At 44.8% G+C, this 23,230-nt stretch overlaps 1 protein-coding gene across 1 annotated transcript; it reads left to right on the top strand.

Annotated features, from left to right (window-relative positions):
• The first annotated feature begins 295 nt into the window (after positions 1-295).
• mtmr6 (myotubularin related protein 6) lies at positions 296-18,865 on the top strand. The gene is made up of 15 exons (XM_084939073.1): positions 296-512; positions 2,651-2,782; positions 5,551-5,713; positions 5,853-6,010; positions 15,106-15,234; positions 16,173-16,307; positions 16,442-16,574; positions 16,729-16,838; positions 16,967-17,092; positions 17,179-17,228; positions 17,323-17,416; positions 17,502-17,608; positions 17,916-18,050; positions 18,144-18,270; positions 18,465-18,865. Exons 1-15 carry the CDS (start codon positions 489-491, stop codon positions 18,819-18,821), a joined length of 1,980 nt encoding a protein of 659 aa, XP_084795199.1. The 5' UTR covers positions 296-488; the 3' UTR covers positions 18,822-18,865.
• The last annotated feature ends 4,365 nt before the right edge of the window (positions 18,866-23,230 follow it).

Genomic DNA, 23,230 nt, shown 5'->3' on the forward strand with positions numbered 1-23,230 from the left:
AGATATTATGACATACAGACATTCAGAGTCCCAGTAAACCTGTCCATCAATGGCTCATTTTATTATTTTCCAAGTTCATTTCAGGTCGTTTTATTTATTTCAAAAACCTATTATTGTTTTTTTAATTAACTAAAGCGTTTTTCACATATAGTTTAAGTCTTTAGGTTGTATTAATTCTGATAACTTCAAATTGCTTACAAACTCTGCCCCACAACCCCAACCACCAAAACGGTAAAGGAGTTAAAAGTTGAATTTGATCCTCCTTTTATTTTGAAAACCCCCACCTCAAGTGCCGACGTGCTTTGCGCAAGCTTTACGCGGATGGAGTGAAAATAATTGACAATAAACACATATCGTATGCCCCCGAAAAAGTGAAGGCGTCTTGTGCAGGAGTCGAAGCTTTCACATCTTCAATGATTCATTTCAATCCGGAAGGTGTCGTTTGAAGCTTTGTAGTCGCTGACAGCTGTTTCCACCCGGGGGGGAAAATGGAGCATATCCGAACGCCAAAGGTAGCTAACGTTTCTTGCTAATTGCAAATGGATGGGATACAGTCGGCAGCTGGGCCTTGTCTGTTTGCGATTTTGTTGGAAGGCTCGAGTCAGGCTCCGTTTTCTGGCCATCAGTGTTCAGAGTGAATTTGTGTGAATCGACGTTATAGCGTAACGGCTAGCAGGTGTCGCCAACGACTCCAAATGTCAGCAGACGTGACGCGCATCAATGAGCCGTTTGTTTTTCCCGTTCATCAGGAAGATCGGCTTCCTCTAATTTTACTACTTGCACGCTCTGCTATTTATTGCGACAGATATCCACTGTCAGTACAGCCATTGAATTCAGTATGATTGAAGAAGCAAGGAAAAGCCGGGCCATATCCAGCACAGACTCGCAGGGCTGACTTGGACTGTACGTCAAATTGGGCGATCGCAGTTTTATCATAAGCGTAAAACGCCAAAACAGTGAGCTCACTGCCTGGGCTAAATCACTCCCAATAGACCAGATTTAAAGGAAAGCAACCAGCTGAAAAAGGCAAGACTCGAGGAGTGCTGCAGTACGAGTTTAGCCCTGCCAGGCCTGTACTGCTAGAAAATATACACAGCAGTATCTGCAAGAGCTGATCCTTTTAACCCTTAAACCATTGATCCTTTCAAATCTAATCTACAGCCACTCAAAAACAACCAACAACAGCTAACAGTCCTAGTACATATAACCTTTGTAATCTTCATAATTCCTTTTAGTCTGCCATATGGTGGCTCGGTGTGCTTAATATTATCTAATGTCTGTGTTTTTGATCATATTAGGAAGCAGTATGACACGATTCTTGAGGTTCAATGACAATTGTGCTATTTGTCAGTGGGAAAAAACAAAGAAATGCTGAGATCTGGCATGTAGACAGACGGGGAACACCCATTCTGCATGGGTGTTCCCCATTTGTCTCCACACCTTTCAGTGGTTTGTCTGGTTTAAAAGTCGGAGGAGATTATTATTTGCTGTTATAGTGTTTAAAACGAACAAAGAAAACAAGCTGCTTGTTGTAGCAATCAGGGTAGTTTAAGTTGCATAGGATGAAACACAAATCCTAACATTAACTTCCCTATAAGATGGTATGAGGTCTCTGTCCTCCCTCTGTCTTCCCTTTCTCTCTAACCTGCTCTCAAGCACACACATGTGGACACACACACAAAAACAACTGACTTCCTGTATGTTCCAAGAAGCTGACTTATGACAGAGCCGCGAGCCGCAGGTTGCTGAGCGACCGAGAGAGGTTTGATCATCATATCTCAGCAAACGGAAACAAAGTGGAGGATGTCTGAGTCAACCGGAAACGGCTAATGTGATGAATCATGGATTCGGACAGCTAGTGCTAACAGCACTGCACAGTCCAAAAATCAGTGACTTTCCAAATGCACTTTGGCTATAGAGTGAAGGTGACAGGAGCTTTTATTTTGATATGTCTTGCCTCTGTGATGCAGAAGGCAATAAAATAGATGCAACAGTGCAGAGCAAAGTCCAATGGTGATATTATTTGTGTTTGTTTTATATTGTTGTAACATCAGTCTCATAAAGATCTTTAAAAAGATTGTGCTGTATAAAACTGGTTTTATTCATTTATTTATTTTTTCTAGGATGTAAACCAGAAGCACATTAAAGGTTTTTTTAAAACCTGTTATAGCTATTAGACCTAAGCCTTCTTCCTGTGTGAAAACTCGTGACTTGAGTAAATATATTACTCATTATATCTGCTATTCTGTTTGGGCGTTTGTGGTATTAGTGCAATCAGTTGCTACACTTTCACTGTTGCAGCTACTGAATATAAATTTTTGAGAAGGAAGTAAAAACAAAATGAACTGTGTTTGACTTTAAGCTAGATAAGATTGTTTAATTAAGAGGCAGGTGGTTTATTTATTAAGGCAGTGGCAGCAAATGTCACTTGTGACTGCACTTATTAAAATTAAACTGGCAGCTGATAGTGAGGACCAGGTGGCCAGGATTAATTGGTGTGCTAGCCAGAACTGGTGCCAGTAATTTTTCTGTCAGGTGTCAACCCTGCTCGCAAGATGCCATCTCTTGTAGTCTCAGTGTATCCAGCAAGAGAAGCAAAGGGTGCTCCTGATTATTTAGATATTACCACTATGTGCATCTGTTTTTGCAGGTGGAGCAGGTGCGGCTGTTGGATCGCTTCAGCAACAAATCCGTTCACGGCACTCTGTACCTCACAGCCACGCATCTCATCTTTGTGGAGAGCAACTCTAACAACTCGGCCTCTGCTGGACAGGAGGTCTGGGTGAGTAGTTTTGTGCCAACTATGCTGCCCATTAATGCAGGTTTCAGAGTGCTTGCATATGGATGTCACCTCTGCGAATACACTGTTGTGCAGAGGCATAACTGGAGGATAGCAAGTGCTCACAGAACTTTTACCTCCTGTTGCCAGTTTTCTATAAATTGATGGTGCAGTTTCACGCAAACCAAGTGTGCTCTTTAGACAATTTGGGCCTGTTTTTAGTCTACTAATGAATATTTATTACCCTGCAAATGTTTTTAATACACTTCTGTTACGGCTCCTAGCCTTCATGCAGGTTTGTTCTGTGTGTGTGGTTTAAAACCCCCCTTTTCTAGGCTTTGTGTTTAGGTGTATGATTCTTGCTGGGGTTCAAATCCTGAACGAGGCCCCAATTGTTATAACCTGTATGTGTGTGACATAATAATAAATTAGGTGAGTCGAAGTCAGTATCAGCGGTGTAAAGTGGTGCATAGATGAGCTGGCAAGTGTATGAGACCTGGTGTGTAAGGAAAAAGCAAGTTAAGATAACCCAACGAAAGAACCAAACGAGGATGCAGAGGCATGAAGACAGCACAGGCACCATCACAGGACTGGAGTAAAGCGCCAACAGGAGTGGAGACCGGCAAGACCTAGAGAGGTAGGGTCTTAAATAGCATCTCCTGAATCTCCACCCAGGCAACTCATGGAACCCAAAAACCACACATATGCAGAGCAAACCCGCATGAAGGCCTGGGGCCATAACAACTCCATCACTGAAGGAACCGGTGCAGTGCAATATTGCCATTGGCTGGTGGCAAAGCGATTCCTGTAGATGCCAAGACCTGGGTGGCATATGTTTTGAGCTCTCAAAGCAAAACCAGAGGAATATATGCAAATGAAGGGCAAAACATACAGAAACTGGAAGTTCTGCCACATAAAGAACCATTAATGTGACCACTACAGGGAAGCCTGCAACCAGACAGTTTGTTTGCATGCAATTTGGGAAGGAGAGAAAGATTATGAAAGTTAATGTGTGGTAAGAGGAAGAGATAGAGTTTCAAAATGTGCACACGTAGTATTTGTCTGTGTGTGTTTTTCTTCCTGCCCCTGAAAGAGGATCGCTGTCAGTGCACTGTAAGAACTAGGTTAGTAACATCTAGCAGCAGCATTCTGGTTTGCTGATGGACTTATTTGTGCTGCAGTAGCGGCAAAGTGGTGGTGTTGGGTTATGCGAGAATTATGGGCGCGTGTTGCAATGAGCCTAGAGCAGGCACTGAAGACAAGAGGCTATTTAATATTGAGAAATTAGCTGCAATCGTTTAGAGCTCAGGATTTCAACACATGACTTGCAAGATTTTATTTCCCATATTGAGTTGTGATTTGTCAGAATGACTTCATAGCATCAACTAGCCCTGTGTAGTTGGTTTTACATTGTACAATTGGCATATACGTACTTGCTGGAATGGTATTACTTCTGAGTGTGCACAATAGTGTTGCACTATATGAATCCTGTTGTTTTTTTGTTTAGTTTTTTTAAGCACTAAGTATTTAGTGACTGGCCTACATGCCTTGTGCAGCAGAACCTGGGCCGTGACCTCTTTCCCACCATCCTTCCTGTTTTATGTGCATTACTTCCCTATGTGTGTCTGGCTCAGCGCTGTGTGTGCTGTAGAGTAATTTCAAAGTAACTGTGTGTGGTGTTTGTGTGTATCATAAAATATTAAACAGCATGTGAGTTACTGCCTTTCTCAACAGCTGGTGAGATCAGCAATTAGCCTGTATGTGTATATGTATGTGCACGTGCGTGAGTGTGTGTCCCACTAGTCATTACCAATGCTGATCCATGTGCATCTTTATGATTTCTCTTGGTTGTGATACTCAAAATGCACTTATGAATATGGTGATGTGTGGCATCTGACTCTCTTGCCCTCTATACTTCTGGGTGATATTAAAATAATTCATGATTGAGCTGAGCTTTTTATAGCACTCTTCTGTTTAAATGCATGCTCTTGAACCCGAGCCCCCCCCCCCCCCCCCCCCCCCCCCAAACTAGATCCCTTTAATATTCCAAATCTTATCTGTTCTTCATTGTTTTCATATTGCAGATAACACTCTCACTGTCCACTCGTGTTCAGGTGTTCATTAATGCAAATGTCTAGTCAGCTAATCACAAGGCAGCAGCTCAGTGCATTATGGCATGTAGGATTGTCAAGGTGGGCTGCTGAAGTTCAGAATGAGGAAGAAAAGTGATTTAACTGACAATGAATGTGGTTGATGTTGCCCGATGGACCGAGTATTTCAGAAACTGCTGATCTACTGGGATTTTTCCTCAAAGCCATCTCTAGGGTTTACAGAAAATGGTCAGAAAAAGAGAAAATATCCAGTGAGTAGCAGTTTTCTGTTTTTTTGGTCCCTTTAATACCAACTGATCTTCATTTAAACTTTGCAAGTCTTTAGTAGTTCATTGAGCCTCTTTAAAAATGAAACTATTCACTAAACTGAGGTTTCTAAAGAGTAAGGCTTTAATTTTGACATACGTGTTTTTTAAAGTGTGCATATACAATGAGTATCCCAGAGTTGAAGAAAAACATTTGTATAACACACACAAAATATATTAGTATATGTGTATGTTTTGTAAAATATATAAACAGCACCAGGCTTTATTAACAATATGCTAATGTCATTGTTGGATAGTGTACTTTGTTTAAATTAGTGTATATCGACCCAGCCACTGTAAATCACCAGCCTCTCTCTTCACGTCTTCTTTTTGCCTCCTCTTTCCTTGTCTGCAGATTTTGCACCATCATATAGCCTCTGTGGAGAAGCTGTCCCTGACCACCTCCGGCTGTCCACTGGTAATTCAGTGTCGCAACTTCAGGGTGGTTCATTTTGTTATACAGAGAGAAAGAGACTGCCACGACGTCTACAGCTCACTGCTTCGTCTTCTACGGCCAGGTCGGCTTCACTTTCTATTCGCTTTGGGCATTTCTCCTATCCACTTAATGCCTAAACAGAGATACATTGACATATTAAATAGTGCTTTCTCATCTGTCTGTGTTTAATGGGTTTCTCTCTGGTTTTCTTCTCTGCGCAGTATGCTATGAAGAGCTTTATGCTTTCTCCTACAACCCCAAACAAAATGACCAGCAGCGAGAGGAAGGATGGCAGCTCATCGACTTGGGGGCGGAGTTTGAGAGGATGGGCGTCCCCTGTGACCAATGGCAGCTCACTGATGTGAACAGGGACTACAAGGTAGGTAGTAAAATCCAACAAAGTCCTCTGCCCACTATAAACTGTATTTATTTACAGATTCTAAACATTGGTACCATCACTGTGATAGTAGTAGTATTTGTGATAGTATTTATATATTATTTTCTATAAGTTGACTTATAGTATTTCTGTGTATTGGTCATTGCATGTCTGCATTATGGCTTTAAAAGTGCCAGAAGAACATACTCAGAAAGGGATGTAACTCCAAACTCAAACCACACAGCTGCAAGAGTTAATGTGGAGGCTGAATGTATTTCATCTGAACTGTTATAATAGCAAATACCCAAATGTTCCCTTTAGGAATAATCCAATTACCGTAAGATCAGGAGCCAAGCAGCCAAGGGCTCACAGGCACAGATATAATATCAAAAATACGTAATCGTGAAAATAAGTTATTTTAAGAAATAAGTGGGCCCTAAAAGAGGTAAACTCAACAGATCTCTACTCAGAAATAATTTAAAAAATAATATCATAATTCAACAAACTCATTGGCCCAAATCAGAGACAGCTCGACCTCTGTAGCGACTGAGTAAACACAAAAAAGGAAACCACTGGGACAATAACTGAATTTATTTAAATGGATAAAAAACATTCCCGCCATGTGGTCACAGCAGATGGCAAAGTCCATTAGGCTGGCCTCTGCACTTAAACCAGCTCCACCCTCAGCTTCGTCTGTTGCTTAAACAGGGATAGGCTGGAGCAGCAGATGAAAACAGAAAAAAAGAATTACTGGAGCTTATACAAGTCACTGACAAAATCATGTAAACCTAAAATGTGCAACATTGTTTAGTCTTTAGCTTAGTGTCATAATGTATTAAAACAAATTAATCCGAAAAATTAAACTAATTGATTGTCAAATAACTTAATTGCAAACGAAGTTAATGTGAAAATGAGGTGGGCGTATGAAAGCTTACTCTGTATCTGATTTAAACATATATTACATAATATTACCAGAGTATTTCAGTTGTGTGGTTGTGGACAGCACCACCACAGTGGTACCGTCTGGATTAGGGCTGTTCGATATAACATATTGTAACGACCGTGGGTTAGTGGAGCTAAACTGGCGAAACTGCTCACTAGCTAAATGGCTAGCGGGGCGCTAGCGGCTATCGCTAAACTTCGCAACGGATGGAGAGCGCTCGTGCCTCATACACCGCACGACCCCGAGCGTCTCAGCAGCAGACTGATAATCCCCAAATGATCCAGCAGGAGGCAGTAGTGGTTCACACCAGTCGTTTATTTACCATCTTTTTCTACCACCACGTAACGCTGCTGACACCGAACCCCTATCCCGTTCCCACCACATAGAGTCGCGGTGTCAGCCAACCATGCCAATTCAACCCACTCCACAGAACACACATCAACTTCACTGTGGCTTACATTAACATAACACTAACACAACATGCGAATCAAACACATAGGAACTAGCAGAACGATAGAAAACACAGACAACACAATACCCAGAATGCATCTGGCTAACAACCCCAGCCAGGTCATTACACAGCCCCCTCCCAAAAAGGTTTAGTGTCCCCACAACCTTAACTGTCCACTCTGTAGTCCAGCAAATGTCCGGGCTGGCGTCGAGTACGCTTCGGCCTTGACTGGGAATCCATGGCGCCCCCATTCGGGCCGGGCGTAGGGGGCAAGGAGTCCCCAGGCTGCACACCGGCCTGTGGGTTGGGGGCAAGCGGATGGTATGGCGCCAGCCTGTCCTTGTGTAGCACCACCCGCCTTCCCCGTCCCGGCATCCGGACTCTGAAGACCACCTCCGATAGCTGTTCCAGGATCTCGCCCGGCCCTTGCCAGTGGCTCATGAGCTTGGGGGTCAGCCCCCGCTTCCTCTGGGGGCAGAACACCCAGACCCGATCTCCGGCCCCCAGCATAGGACCGTGCGCACGGGTATCATACGCCCGTTTCTGGCGGGCCCCGGCTCCCTCCAACGTCCGTCTTGCCAGTTGATGCACCGTGTGCAACCGCTCCCTGAGCCGCCGGAAGTAGTCCATCTCTGGTCCACCAGCAATCTCCGGCTCAGGGGGCGCCCCGAACACCAAGTCCACCGGGGTTCGGAGCTCCCTTCCGAACATCAACGCTGCAGGAGTACACTGACTTGACTCCTGCACTGCTGTTCGATACGCCCACAAAACAAGGGGCAGGTGTTGTTCCCAGTCCCTCTGATGTTGGCTGGTCAGGATGGCCAGCTGGGTGGCCAGCGTGCGGTTGAACCGCTCAACCAGACCATCGCTCTGAGGATGGAGGGGGGTGGTCCTCGTTTTTCTCACCCCCAGCCTCCGACACACTTCTCCCAGCAAAATTCCTCCCTTGGTCGCTATGGAGCTCCTCCGGTACACCAAACTGCGTGAACATCTCATCCACCAGAGTCCGCGCCGTCGTCACCGCACTCTGATCCGGCACCGCGTACGCCTCTGGCCACTTTGAGAAATAATCCATCGCGACCAGGACATACCGGTTGCCGGCATCAGTAACAGGGAACGAACCCAGGATGTCCACTCCGATCCGCTCCATTGGCGCCCCAACTAGGTATTGCTGCAATGGGGCATGGGAGCGCTGGCTGGGACCTTTCTGCGCCGTGCAGTCGTCACAGCAGTGGACATGGATCTCCACGTCCTGACGACACCCCGGCCAGTAGAACCGCCGTCGCACCGTCTTGCCATTCCCAAAATGGCCGGTACCTGCAGCCCCATGAACCCGGCGGAGGACCTCAGGCCGCAAGGCCCGGGGAACCAGGAGCTGGAGTATGTCGCCTCCCCCGTCTGGCGCTCGCCACCGCCGGTAGATTACACCGCCATGGAGCTCCAGGCTGTTCCACTGGGAGTACAGCGACTTGGTCTCGGGCCCCTGGGAAGACACGGCGGACCAGTCTGGCCGTGTCCCTGCCTCCATCCAGTCCCTCACCATCCCCAGCGCTGGATCGCTCACCTGGTGCTGCTGTAGCTCCGCCGCAGTGAAAGGTTCCTGCCCTTCATCCACACCCTCAGGTTCCGCTGCTGCCGATGTCGGACCCCGGTCCAGCTCCTCCAGGCGCCTGCAGTACCGGCACTCATCCGCAGAACAGGGACGCCTGGACAGGGCGTCAGCGTTGGCGTGCTGCCGTCCTGGTCGGTGCTGGGCCTCAAAGTCGTACTCTTGTAGTATTTCCAGCCACCGGGCCACCTGACCCTCTGGCTGGCGAAAGTTCAGCATCCAGGTTAGGCTGGCGTGGTCCATCCTGAGCAGGAACTTAGTGCCCAGGAGGTAAGGTCAGAAATGACGAACCGCCAGGACCACAGCCAACAGCTCACGCCGGGTAACACAGTAATTCCTCTCGGCCCGGCTGAGGCTGCAGCTGTAGTATGCCACCACTCGCTCCTCAGCCTCTCCCCTCTGGGAGAGCACCGCTCCGACCCCCACGTTGCTAGCGTCAGTGTCCAAAAGGAAAGGCTGGCTGGGGTCAGGATACGCTAAGACCGGGGCACTCAGAAGGGCAGTTTTCAGCTGCTCAAAAGCCGTTGCACAGTCCTCCGTCCAAGCAAACCGCTGACCCTTGTTTGTCAACTGATGCAGGGGGCTGGCGACGGTGGCAAAGTCTTTTACAAACCTCCTATAATAGGAGGCCAGCCCCAGGAAGCTTCGTAGCTCGGCGACGTTCGATGGGGGGGGCCAGTCCCCCACAGCAACCACCTTCTCGGGGTCAGTAGCCACCCCCTTTTCGCTCACCACATGTCCCAGGAACTTCACCTGGCGAGCAAGAAGGTTGCACTTGGCCGGGTTCAGCTTTAGTCCAGCCCCGCGGATGGCAGTCAGAACCTCTCGTAGGTTAGCCACGGCCTGTTCAAAGTCCTTAGCATGAGTCAGCAAGTCATCCAAATAGACCACGCAGCGGGCACGGGGAATGTCTTTGAGGACCCTTTCCATTAACCTTTCAAACGTGGCTGGTGCATTGCATAGTCCAAAAGGCATCACCTTAAACTGCCACAGTCCTTGCCCTATGGTGAATGCAGTCTTGGGCCGTGCCTCGGCAGCGAGCTCCACCTGCCAGTACCCACTGCGGAGGTCTAGCGAGCTGAACCAACTGGACCCAGCGATGTAATCCAGTGCGTCATCGATGCGAGGTAACGGGTAAGAGTCCTTGCAGGTGACCGCGTTCAAACGCCTGTAGTCCACACACGGGCGCCACCCCCCTGTTTTCTTCCGCACCATAACCACAGGTGCGGCCCATGGACTATCCGAGGGTTCAATGACGCCATTAGCTGCCATCTCTTTTATCAGTCCCTCAGCAGCTTGGCGTTTGGCGAGGGGCAGGCGGTGGGGCCGCAGCCGGATTGGAGCAGCTGCTCCAGTGTCTATAGTGTGCTGCACCAGGCCCGTCCTTGTGCAGTCCTCTTCCCTGGCGGCAAAAGTGTCCATAAACTCTGCCAAGAGGCTCTGCAGCTGCCGCTGCTGTGTCGCACTGAGGTGCACCCCACTCCGCCGCCCAAGCTCCTCTACTGCCGCGACAGTCTCAGGTGACGGGGAGACTGCCGAGCGGCGACTCTGGCTGCGGGATGTTGGCCCTGCTTACGTTCACCCCCTGGGTCCTCTTCCGCACCCTGGCTGCCCTCGGCCCCTGGCTATGGCATGGGGCTGTGGGGCGCGAGGGCTTTGGGGGTGCTGGTGGGGTGGGGGTCTGTCCCTGGCTACCGCGGCCCACTTGGAGCTGCACGGTCTCAGCACCAAGGTGGATGGCAACTCCCGGCACATCGACCCGTGCCCCCCAGTGGGCCAGCAAGTCCAGTCCAACAATGCACTCGTCTGTTATGTCGGCAAGCCAGAACTCGTGGTTCACACTGTTCGTTCCCACCACCACCTGCAGAGTCTTTTTCCCGGGCATCACAGTCTTTTCTCCTGTGACAGTGTGCAACGCTGTGTGAGTAGGGGTCCAGTCTTTCGGCAATGAGCCGCCCGTCTCCGGAAGCACCCCCCTCCGCAGCAAGCAGATGGTGGACCCCGTGTCCACCAGGGCCCGGCAAGACCGTCCATCAATTATACAGTCCAGGTACAGTCCACGGGTGGACCCACAGCGGCCCACCACGGGATGAGTGTCACGGAGAGGGTTTACTGATTGGGGTGGGGGTTCCCTCACTGTCCCACCCCGTGGCCGTTTCCCGTCGGTGATGTCACTCGGCTCCGAGGACTAGGTGTGGGACAGTTCCGGGCGAGGTGACCGGGTTCCCCGCACCGATAACAGCAGTCCGCCCGGCGCCTCCGACGGGGAACTGCCTCTGATTGGGCTCGTCTGGCCTCCTCCTCCTCATCCGACTGGGACGCGCTCATCTCTCGCTCGACCATCCTGGCCGATCGTCGGGTCACTGGCTCGCCCCGCAGCACCTCCTCAGCCCGCTCAGCCTCCCTCAATGCCTCCTCCAGGTCTCGGGGGGATGACAGCCGGACATGCTGTCGCAGCCTCTCCGGTGTGAGGCCCCTCAGGAAGGCGTGGAGATCCAGCTCCTCCCGTGCCGCTCCTGGGAATGTCGGATAGCCCCGTCGGGCATAGAGGCGGACGTCCGCAGCAAAGGACCCCAGGCTCTCTCCCTCGCGTCGGCGTCGGCAAGCCAGCTCCTCCCTGCTCTGTTCGGCTGGTGGTCTCTGTCCAAACCGTCTGCCGAGCACCGTGGTCAAAGCCCGGAGGTCGCGCTGCTCCTCTGGGGGCAGGTCCAGCAGAACCTGGAGCGCTGGGCCCTCCAGTGCAAGCGCCAGGTGGGTGGCAGTCTCTTCTTGGCCCCATCCGTTGTGAGTGGCAGCCAGCGTGACCTGGGCCAGGTACGGCTCCAGCTGCGTCGCCCCAGTGTAGTGCTGTAGCTTAGCAGCCGTCCTGCCAGGAAGCTGTGATGCGGCCCCAGGAATCCCCTCCCGTCGCTGGGAGAGCAGGGGGTGGCTGTTCCGGGGCGCGCTGTGGCCCTCTGGCCGCCCCAGCTCGGGTCTTCTCCGCTGGGTCTCGGCAGCCATGCTTTCCAGAAGCGAGCAGTTGTCTCGGATTATACGCTCTAATTCACCTATGGTCGGCTCCATAGTGTCTGTTAGACACTCATGAATCCCACTTCTGACACCAATTGTAACGACCGTGGGTTAGTGGAGCTAAACTGGCGAAACTGCTCACTAGCTAAATGGCTAGCGGGGCGCTAGCGGCTATCGCTAAACTTCGCAACGGATGGAGAGCGCTCGTGCCTCATACACCGCACGACCCCGAGCGTCTCAGCAGCAGACTGATAATCCCCAAATGATCCAGCAGGAGGCAGTAGTGGTTCACACCAGTCGTTTATTTACCATCTTTTTCTACCACCACGTAACGCTGCTGACACCGAACCCCTATCCCGCTCCCACCACATAGTCGCGGTGTCAGCCAACCATGCCAATTCAACCCACTCCACAGAACACACATCAACTTCACTGTGGCTTACATTAACATAACACTAACACAACATGCGAATCAAACACATAGGAACTAGCAGAACGATAGAAAACACAGACAACACAATACCCAGAATGCATCTGGCTAACAACCCCAGCCAGGTCATTACAATATATATCGGATGACGATATAAAAACGTCTATCGTTTCATTTTACGCTATCGTTTGTTTCGTGGTGTCGCAAAATAAACTGTTTACGGCAATATTTTTTTATCGTTTTGATGGTCACTGTAGTGGCTATATTAATTTCTTAAAGTTCTCTCTTTCTCTTATATTTTATATAACCACACTACAGACGGACAAGCGCCTGTTTTTATGCATTGTTGTTAGCAACAACGACGGTAACAGCATCCCGTGTCCGCTTGTTTATGTTCCACATAAACCTTTCACGATAAAGCTCAAGATCCTGTTGAGACTTTTCAAAATAAACTGAATCACGTGAAAGAGCAGATTATTTACGGATGAGAATTTAAAAAGAGCCGCCAGGTACTAAAAAATAAACCTTAGACTCAAACGTTAGAACAGGCTTTTCCCCGCAGCACGCCGTGTAATAAATACTCACAAAGAAAACGGCGGCCGTTACAACTTATGTCTAAAAATGTATAGTTTCATGCATCGGTTAAAACACTCGACTCCAGTTACATGACGCGCAGCTGGAAACACTTCCCGCAAGACGAGCTGCCCGAGATTCACAGAATTTACAGAAAATGTTACATTTTTGTGATTTATATCGTTATCAGGACGATAGAATTCTTATATCGGGATATGAGATTTTGGTCATATCGCACAGCCCTAGTCTGGATTCAGCTGGCATTCAAGTGATATCACACAGGCTGTCATTATTTGGGTTTAATGACAGCCTGTTAACATTATATCCAGGGGTGCACATTAGATGTCAAAATAAAAGACGCGCACCACATAAGAAGTTGCAACGCGCGTTTGCGTACATAAGATTTTCTGGAGGAGGACAGACATAAGTTTAGAACTCTAAAAGTTGTCGAAGAAGCAAGCTCCTTTAAGCAATTACTTTGGTGTTCCTCCACCTCCAAAGAAATGTCAGAAGGAGTCCGAACCGCAAAAGAAGCGCGTATTCTCGGAAAAGTGGTTGCAGGAGGTGAGCTGGCTTCAAACAAATGATGAACGCACAGAGATGTGGTGCAGAATATGCTGTGAAAATCCCACTCTAGCGGACAAAAACAGTGCTTTTTATATGTATGCAACGCTCGTTGCAACTTCTTATCTGGTGCGCGTCTTTTATTTTGACAGCGAATGCGCACCTGCGGACCACTTATGTGCAGAGATGGGCAGTAACGCGTTACGCGTTACTGTAATCTGATTACTTTTTTCAAGTAACGAGTAAAGTAAGGGATTACTATTGCAAAAACGGTAATTAGATTACCGTTACTTTCCCGTAGGAACACTGCGTTACTAAAATCGTGATTTTTTTTTTTTTGCGAGAATGTCTCATGACAGTGACGTAAGCGAGTGCGACGTACGTGACAACAGCTGTCTGCAGATCAACAATGGATCATATATCGAGTGCGGAAGAGAGTATGAGCGTGCAGCGTTTAAAGCGTGGAAGTACTGACCTTACTTTGAGTTTGATTCCATAAAAAGTGACAAAAACATTAGCGTCCGTTGTGCATGGGAAGAAAACTTCTTTTTACACCGAAAAAAACCCCCCTAAACAAGCTCCGAGTGCGCAACGACGTAATGGGAAATTCACAGAGAAAGTCGCGGATTCTTCCACTGACCGCTGCGCCACACCTGCACCAGGGTAAACCTCCGCCTACACCACTCCTGCTTTACAGGTGAAAATAGAGCAACAGGACCGCTAGTCTTTGATTTTATTTACTTTCTGCTGTGTTTTACTTGCATCTATTTGAAAGACTGAGTGTAAACACAAAAAATATTTTATGTGCTGGAATGTGCAGAAAATAGGTTTAAATGTTAAACTAATTTCTTCAAGTCAGAGAATGGTGCATATAATTTAATTTTTGCTTGATGCATAAAGTTAAAAGATTAAAACTGATAAAACAAGTTTAAAAAAAAGAGACTTTTCCATTTGATTACATTTTGTATGATGGATTATGCAGAAAAAGTAGAATTGGGTTGACAGATCTATCACTTTATCACCTATTCAGGTTGTAAATCGTGTTTTTAAAAAGTAACTAAGTAACTAAGTAATTAATTACTTTTGAAAATAAGTAATCAGTAAAGTAACGGGATTACTTTTTTGGGGAAGTAATCAGTAATTAGTTACTGATTACTTTTTTCAAGTAACTTGACCAACACTGCTTATGTGCACCCCGATTATATCACAGAAACCAGTTCGACGTTACCACATCTTAAACACATTGTGCGCTGTGGTCCAGAAGAGGGTGCTGGAGCTTCACTGTTAGTTAGCTCAAGCCTTAGTGTGATGGACTACAGAGTCTTTGAGTCAAAAATAAGAATTTGTCTGTAAAGAAGAAGAGCAGATCCCTGCTCACAGGCAGACTGTATATCATGTGCCTTTATAGATTGTAGCATAGTAGCACAAGGCATTCACAAGGTACTGCTGTCTGAACATGGACATTAGTACATTTTTAATTTTTATTTTAGTTAATAAATTTTGTTGTGACTTTTTTCAGGTGTGTGAGACATATCCACGGGACCTCTATGTTCCTGTCACCGCCAGTAAGCCTATTATTGTGGGGAGCTCCAAGTTCAGAAGCAAAGGACGCTTTCCTGTCCTCACTTATTTCTACCAAGAGAAGAAGGTACTTTAAAACTGTGATCATTTACATACACCAATATTTGTCTTTGGTCCAGTTTCGTTATTTAGCTCTCCTTGGTTAGCAAGTTGTTGAGTAGTTATTGAGCAAGATCAGAAGTCCAAATCTTAATATTCCTAAGGCAGTACAAGAAAAATGGAAATGGGATTGCTTAAATTGAAAATAGGGTCAACTCTCTCAGTTATATCAAAGTGCAAATATCATGGGAATGAACCAGTGGGATTATATATTAACATGTGCAAAGTTGAGTTGCTTGGCCAAAGGTGGATTTACAGCAAAGCTCATAAAATGTCTAACACGGAAAGGATTTGTACTCCACTTAACAAATTTGCATGACATCTGCTCATTAGATTTTTTTTTTTTTTTTGGTGTGTTTGTGTATGGATGGAAATTTTGACCTTTCACTGGCATTAGAAGAAACGTCACCACATTACAGAAATGATTAGTAACCAAGGGTCTGTGAAATTTGATGGAATAGCTGCACTTTTTTTTTTTCTTTCTTTAATTTTCTTGAACAAAACGTCAGCATCGCTGATGAACAAACCTTGCTTCCAAAGCAAGCGAGGGAAAGAACTTCCACACCCGAAATGTGCAGCATATTTTGAATTGTGATTTTAGGTTAAACAACATTTAGGTGAGATGAGAAGTTAATGACCTAACATTCTGGGGAATCTTCTTGTGTCAACTAGAAACACCTGACTTTTAGGGAAACAATGTAACTACTCAATGGCATTAACATCTAAGTAGTTACATTTATGGTGTTAGGTTAACCAAAAAAGTTTATGAGGCTCATGTAGTTGTTCCATTATAGGCAACCATTAGAAGGAAGTAACACAGGCTCAGGTGTCCTGGTTTTAAGGTTATATTTAGATTTTTTTTAATAACTTCTCGTTTTTACCAATGTACTCTCTTTACCCTGACAGGCAGCAGTGTGTCGTTGTAGTCAGCCCCTCTCTGGGTTCAGTGCACGATGCCTCGAGGATGAGAGCATGCTGCAGGCCATCAGCAAAGCCAATCACAACAGCCGATTTCTTTATGTCATGGATACCAGGCCGAAGGTAAGGTGGTGATGGCCAGGCAGTTTCTCAGAAAAGCAAGCGTTGTTCATTAACTTTTTAAAATTTCTTGTATGTGTAAATGGGTTCAGAGCTCAAATGTGTTGTTGTTTTTTCTTTTTTTTTCTGTCCTGCAGCTGAACGCGCTCGCTAACAGAGCAGCAGGTAAAGGCTACGAGAATGAGGACAACTACTCCAACATCCGCTTCCAGTTTGTTGGCATTGAAAACATCCACGTGATGCGGAGCAGCCTGCAGAAGTTGCTAGAAGGTTAAACATCTGCTACAGACTGAGGATTTTAAAAAAAGAAAGAAAAGATGTTTAAAAAAAAAAAAGGCTTTTTTTTTTCCCCCTTTTTTTTTTTTTTTTTTTTAATGAATGTCAGTCAGTGCACAGTTAATCTTAAATTCCTTTGATCTCTTAGTGACTGGGACTCGGTCACTTTCCATGAGTGACTACCTGGTGGGACTAGAGAGTAGTGGCTGGCTTCGGCATATCAAGGCGATAGTAGATGCTGCTGTCTTTCTCACCAGGGTAAATGTTTTTGGTTTATACTTCTTTAACTGTATTCTTTCTGCTAATCAGAGGTGGGAGCTGATAAAAAGTCATTGTTGTTTTAAAAACCATATTTCTGTGCCATCTGTCTGTTCTCTTAATCCCAGGCGGTGACAGTTGAAGGAGCCAGTGTTTTGGTTCACTGCTCAGATGGATGGGACAGAACCGCCCAGGTCTGCGCCCTAGGGGCGCTGCTCATGGACCCTTACTATCGTACTATTAAAGGCTTTATGGTACCAGCCACAGACACGTGATGTTGAACATGCAGATACTCAGATGCTCCATGTTCTCTACTCTTCACTCTTTGTTTTTCTTCTAGGTACTGATAGAGAAAGACTGGATCTCTTTCGGTCACAAGTTTGCAGACAGGTGAGGTTTCAACTGGAAAATGTGAAGCACTGCATTTGCTCCAGTTCACAGTCGCAAGTTCATATTATTCTATACTTGGATTGTATGCTCTCAGGTGTGACCAACTGGACGGGGATCCGAAAGAAGTGTCTCCTATTTTCACTCAATTCCTCGAGTGCGTCTGGCAGCTGACTGAGCAGTTCCCACAGGTGAGTGGGAGAGTGCGAGCTACGTGAGATTTATATTTATTTCCTATGTTTTTTTGCTTTTATTTATCCACAACTCTCCGTTTAGGCGTTTGAGTTCAGCGAGTGGTTCCTGCTGCAGATCCACGAACATGTTCACTCCTGTCAATATGGAAACTTCCTTGGTAACAATCAGAGGCAGAGAGAAGAGTTGCAGTAAGTCAAAAACACAGATTTATGTAACCGTTGACGGTTGAAATACTTTCTAATGTCAACTGTGAAATCTATCCGTCAAGACAATCTCTTTAAAAGATCTGTGCATCAAAAAAGCTACACCTGGATTTGTTGTCACTTAGTTTGCGGATAACAAGAAGTGATAAAAGACATATAATGTGTAATCCTTCTTTTTAGTAGAAGGAAAATAGATTAATTACTATATTGTGAGCTTCTGTATGTGTGTGTGAACCAACCATTGGACTATGTCGATATGCTCCATGTGTCTAACTGCTGTTCTGGGTTGCAGACTAAGAGAGCGGACTCACTCCCTGTGGGCATTTCTAATGAGCGAAAAACGAAACCACCTGAATCCGTTCTACAGCCCTGCGTACTCCGAAGCACATCCTGTGCTCGAGCCCTCCACCCTGCCTTATCATTTCAAGTCAGTACAGCTTGCTCCCCTTTTGGTTGCTGCTTATATCTATAAGTAAACCCTAAAGGATCTTATCTACATGTGTAACATTGTGATCACCAGGTTCTGGAGGAGTATGTACCATCAGTTTGACCGGTCCATGCACCCTCGTCAGTCTATCCTGAAAACCATTTTGACTCTGAAGGAGAACAGTCGTAAGGCAGAGAACACGCTGCAAGCACTGGAATCTGTGAGCACATTATTGCACATTGTCATATTCCTAAGTTTTAAGCTTGATCTTAACTTTGAGTATTTAAATGACTGCATGAGTATTTTTAATATATAGTATTTAGTATTTACAGTATAGTATTTGTATTTGAGTATTTAGATGCACTTTATGTTTGGAATATGTTGTTTTATATACTTAACTGTTGTATCATTCAGAGGCTGCAGCAGCTTGGTGTAGTCCCGGTTGCAACATCCGACCCCCCCGCACCTCCTCCCACAAGAGATCAGCTCTCCAACTCCCACAGCCTCCCGCCACGTCCCGACTCCCTCATTCTGGGAGCGCCCATCAACCACAAAGAAGTGCAGCGTCACGAGGAAGAGGATGAGCAGGAGGAGGTGGGTGAGGAGGCCACTGAGAGCACAGATACAGAGCGGACAGTAGAGGGCAGCAGTGGCACCGAGAGCAGGAAGCAGAGTTATGGAGAACTGGAAGGGACGTATAACAGTGATCTGGTCAAAGAAGAGCCAGCTGTTGTCAGCCTGGAGTTTGGTGTAGCACGTATGACCTGCTAAAACCAAAAAAACAGGGATTGTGGGAGACTGAGGGACATGAGCAACTAAGTAAGAGAGCATACTGAAACTGTGTGTGTGTGTCTGTGTGGGTGTGTGAGAGAGAGAGTGGGAAGCTGTTGCTCTGTGTGGATTATGTGCCGATTTACGCATTGGTCCTGAATGGGCTGAATGGATGAAGTTGTGTGTCTGTATAGTCTAAAATCTCTATGGAAAGCCTCATTATTATGTCATATACTGCACTTACAGTGGGGAAAAAAAAGCTTGTTTTTTTTTTTTTTTTTTTATTAATGAATGTTGAAAAAGCACTATAAAAAATTAATGAATCGGGTAAGAAAAATAAATGAATCAAAAAACAAAGAAAAAAATGTCGTGTCGTGTAATTTGTACAGTCACGTTGTGCATTTTTGAAATACATGGCCTTGATATTCTTCACACGAAAATACAGAAAATCCCAGTTTTGGCTCATGAAATGTTTCATTTCATCCAAAGGCTGAAATCCAGCCTAATCTGATCATGTTGGTGAGCTGACATTCCTCTGGTCTGAGTGATTTTAAAAAAATAAAATAAAATCACAGTGTAGAGAAAAAAACATTTGTTTGAAACTGTTTGCTGACAGAATAGACAGTATGTTGACGTCGTTTCCAAGGCAATGCACATCAGGTTATGTCGTGGGCAACACCAGAAGGTTTCAGAGGGATTTTCCATTATGACCTACCTACAGAGTAAATTTAACACGGAAGTATATGTCACCTGTGCATTTCCGCCTTAACTAGACTGCTATAATTTGTTGCTCTTCTTGGTACTTCTGCACTTTGGTTGGGAAAAGGATGATGAATCATGTGTGGGGCAAATACCAAACTTGAAGTTGAGTATGTTTACATAAATACAGGAAGAACTCTAGGACAATGAAGGCTCTTTCAAAACACTTTGGTCAAAATCAAGTATCTGCTAGAAAAGCCCTCAAACCTGACACTTTAGAAATGATTATTTTAGAAATAATAAATAAGCCCGATGAACAGAAACTGTGTTGCTGTCAAAATAATGTACAATATTGAATATTTAACAACCCCAAAGCTGTTCAGCTGATCAACTACCAGCTGTTGTTCCCATTGATCCTTTAATCCTATTTCTCTTCTCGCATCGATCAGGTGATCTTTCTTACTAATGCTTACTCATGCTGATTCCCAAATCATACTGGTTGTATCTGCCATGTCAGTGACTTATTATTTATGACAGCTGACCTTGATTAAAGGTCACCGGCACATAAAAAACACAGCACGCATGCAAGGTTAAGTTCTGTGGGTTTGGATAGCTAAATACTGTTAAATTCAACAATAACCATAAAACTGATTCCCCTAACTGTGATCTTTCTGCTTGAGAGGTTTTGAAGCTCAACAAAAACCATGACATAGCAGTTCTCATAAGTAAAAAGAACTTCCTGCATCTGGCAAGTTTAGTTTCTGTGATGAATCTAAATAAAATGATGTGGAATTATTTATTTATTCATCAGAAAAAATGTCCTTGGGGCTGGATGTTGTTCGACTTTGATTTGTTTTGGGTTAGATTCACTGGAGTTGTGGCAATTCAGCACAATTTTTTTAGGCTCAGCTTGTTTTGCCATGAGTCATTACGCTTTTTTTTTTTTTTTTTCAAGAACATATTCTATATTAGTTCCTGAATAATCATTATTGGAGCTCAGAAAGGATTTGATCTTGGATTAGATTTAGCATACAAGCAAATGCCCAACCCAATCAGTTTGCTGCACAAGAGCAAGATGTAAAACTTGGTTTAAATGAAGTTACACAGAGTTCATGTGTGTATTTGTCTGCCCTGCAAGCTCTTTTCATCCTGCTGTGTTACATCCAGCCAGCTTGCTTCTAAATTCTTTATGGAATTCAGACTAGTAGCTTTTGCAGTGAACTTGTTCCTTCTTAAACACCACTCAGTCCACAGCCCTCAGATGCCGAGGGACTAAATGTAGCAATAAATTGAGGTCTGTGTTTACTTTCAGAAGCCAATTAGACAAAGTGAGCACTGGCCCTTAGACAAATCAGTGTCTATGAGCAAATAAAGTCATTATTCAGCTGTAACAACTTGGAATAGAGAGAGGCTGGCAGTGCAACGTGATGTGATGTGTAAACCCACTGTGCCACTTTACTCTAAAGCTCCATAATATATGAACTGAAAGAAGAAAGGGCACAATAACTGGTGTGTAAAGTGCCTCTATATGAAGATAACTAAAAGAAAAAGGGGACTTAATCTTCTACTTTAATTCTCTCTTTTCTTCTCTTCTTAATTTTTGTTCACATTTTCTAACTGATTATTCAAAAAGACCTTAAAGGTGACCAGTTATTTCCATGAATCGCCACTGATGACTTGAATGTGTAAAAGAAGGACCTTGTTTATGGTTTAAACAAGTAAAAAGTGCAACAACAACAAAAACCCCCCACTGCATTAGAGCGTCAGAGCTTTTATATGACTCAGTCCCTTTTTGGAATGTGGATAAACAGTAAATCATGTTAATCCACAATCAGCTCTAAGTTTTCTCTCTCTCGTGTTAGAATGGTCTTCCTGTAGCCTACTTGTGCATATTACCTTACGTTAAACATTGAGAAGTCTCTTCCAGAGACAAGCTGCCGAGGGCTCTCCCAGGGCTCTGAATCATTCAGATGAGTAGCTTATTGCACGCCATTCTGGTAGAACACTTTACTGGACAAGGAGGAAATGCTGTACTTACAATCAGGGCCAAATAGTCTACATATCGGCAGAGCATATGCTATATACATGAGCGCACATGTATGCATGTTGTATGTTTTTAGTCTGTGTTGAAAATTGGTTTGCGCCATTGCCCTGTATATAACATGTGACTAAAATCTCTGATGATTGTATTACTGTTAGGACATGGATCTATTTTTATGTATCAGGCTGACACACAAGTGCAGTGTTTCGAACAAGGCAGTGGCAGCCCAGAATATATCAACGGCATTTGTAAATTGACTACAGCACTTGGCTATTTATGCCCTTGTGTATTTTATTACAGCCATTCTCTGTCATATGACACAGCTTCTATGGCCTTTTTCAGTTTTCCAATATAGCCACTGTACATTTCTGTATAATTATTTTGATGAATGCATTTGAAATAGGCATGTTTTACAGTGGGCTGTGGTGGTGCCACACAGCTCTTAGCCGGACAGTGTTATTTACATGGGGGTTGGACAGATACTGATGTCTCCCAGAAAGTTTTTACATTTCATTTTTAATCATTTTTATCATGTTTTTGTCATAATTTGTAGAGTGTAGAAGTACACTCCAGACCAGGGGTGTCAAACATAAGGCCCCAGGGGACAGAATCGGCCCAGCAAAGACTTCAATCTGGCCTACTAGATGACTTTGGAAAATGTGAAAGGGAACAGAAATTTTGGACTTTTAATTGTATTTTCACAATTTTTAAAGCTTTTCTGATTGATAAAGACCTCCCATATGGCTACACTGAAGTAATTAAGTTATAGATTTCTGTAGTTTTCTTTTGCACTGATAGATTGCTTTCTGGTGAAATAGAGGTTATTTTTTTTATATAAGATATCTCTGGGATTACATTTGCACACTAGCAGGAAGGGCAGTTTCACTGGTGCAGCCAACATAAGATCAAAATAAGCTGTATGTAGCCTGCGATGTAAAAAGAGTTTGACATCCCTGCTCTAGACAGTTGTTTCTGGTAAGTTTTATTTCGGGTCAAACTGAATGAAATAATAAGGGAATGTGGTATTTGAGTGTTAAGATAAAGTTGGATAGTGGTATGTAGTATTTAACCTCCTAAGACCCAAACTCGTTCATGGCATGCATTTTTAATTTCTCTTTGCTATTTGGGCTGATTGGGACCTGATGAATGTAAAAACAAAGAATTAACAGATTTTTTTCTTTTATCTGATTTTTGTTTCTGAGAAAAATGAGGTCCTCATAAGAGGGCATTCGTTTTTAATTTTGATAGAACAGGCAGTATAATGTCCTCATAAGTGGTAATCAGGCCCTTGTAGAGCAAAAATTTGTATTTTGGTCTAGACAACCCAAAATGTGATGTGAACACCAGGTCCTAGGAGCATAAGAATCAATTAATTTAGCATTTATATGATGCAACTCCATTTCTATGAGTTTGTGCAAAGTTGCTACTGGTTGTATGTGGTGGCCAGAGGTATAACCAGGCTTTAGCCTCAGCCTCTGACAGTAGGACAGCATAAATTATAACGGTAATGAAAATCCCCTCCAGATCTGTCATCTCAGCAAGCCACGGCAACTAGAGGTCCAGAATAAATGAGTCTAAATGAAAAAAAGGAACATTTTTACTCCAAACAGTCGAATAACTTGCCTCAAAAAAGTAATTAATGTACAAACATTTTGACCCTGACATATTC

The sequence above is a fragment of the Perissodus microlepis genome, chromosome 9 (genome assembly GCF_051167445.1).
Source record: "Perissodus microlepis isolate ML-2025 ecotype Zambia chromosome 9, ASM5116744v1, whole genome shotgun sequence".
NCBI lineage: Eukaryota > Metazoa > Chordata > Actinopteri > Cichliformes > Cichlidae > Perissodus > Perissodus microlepis.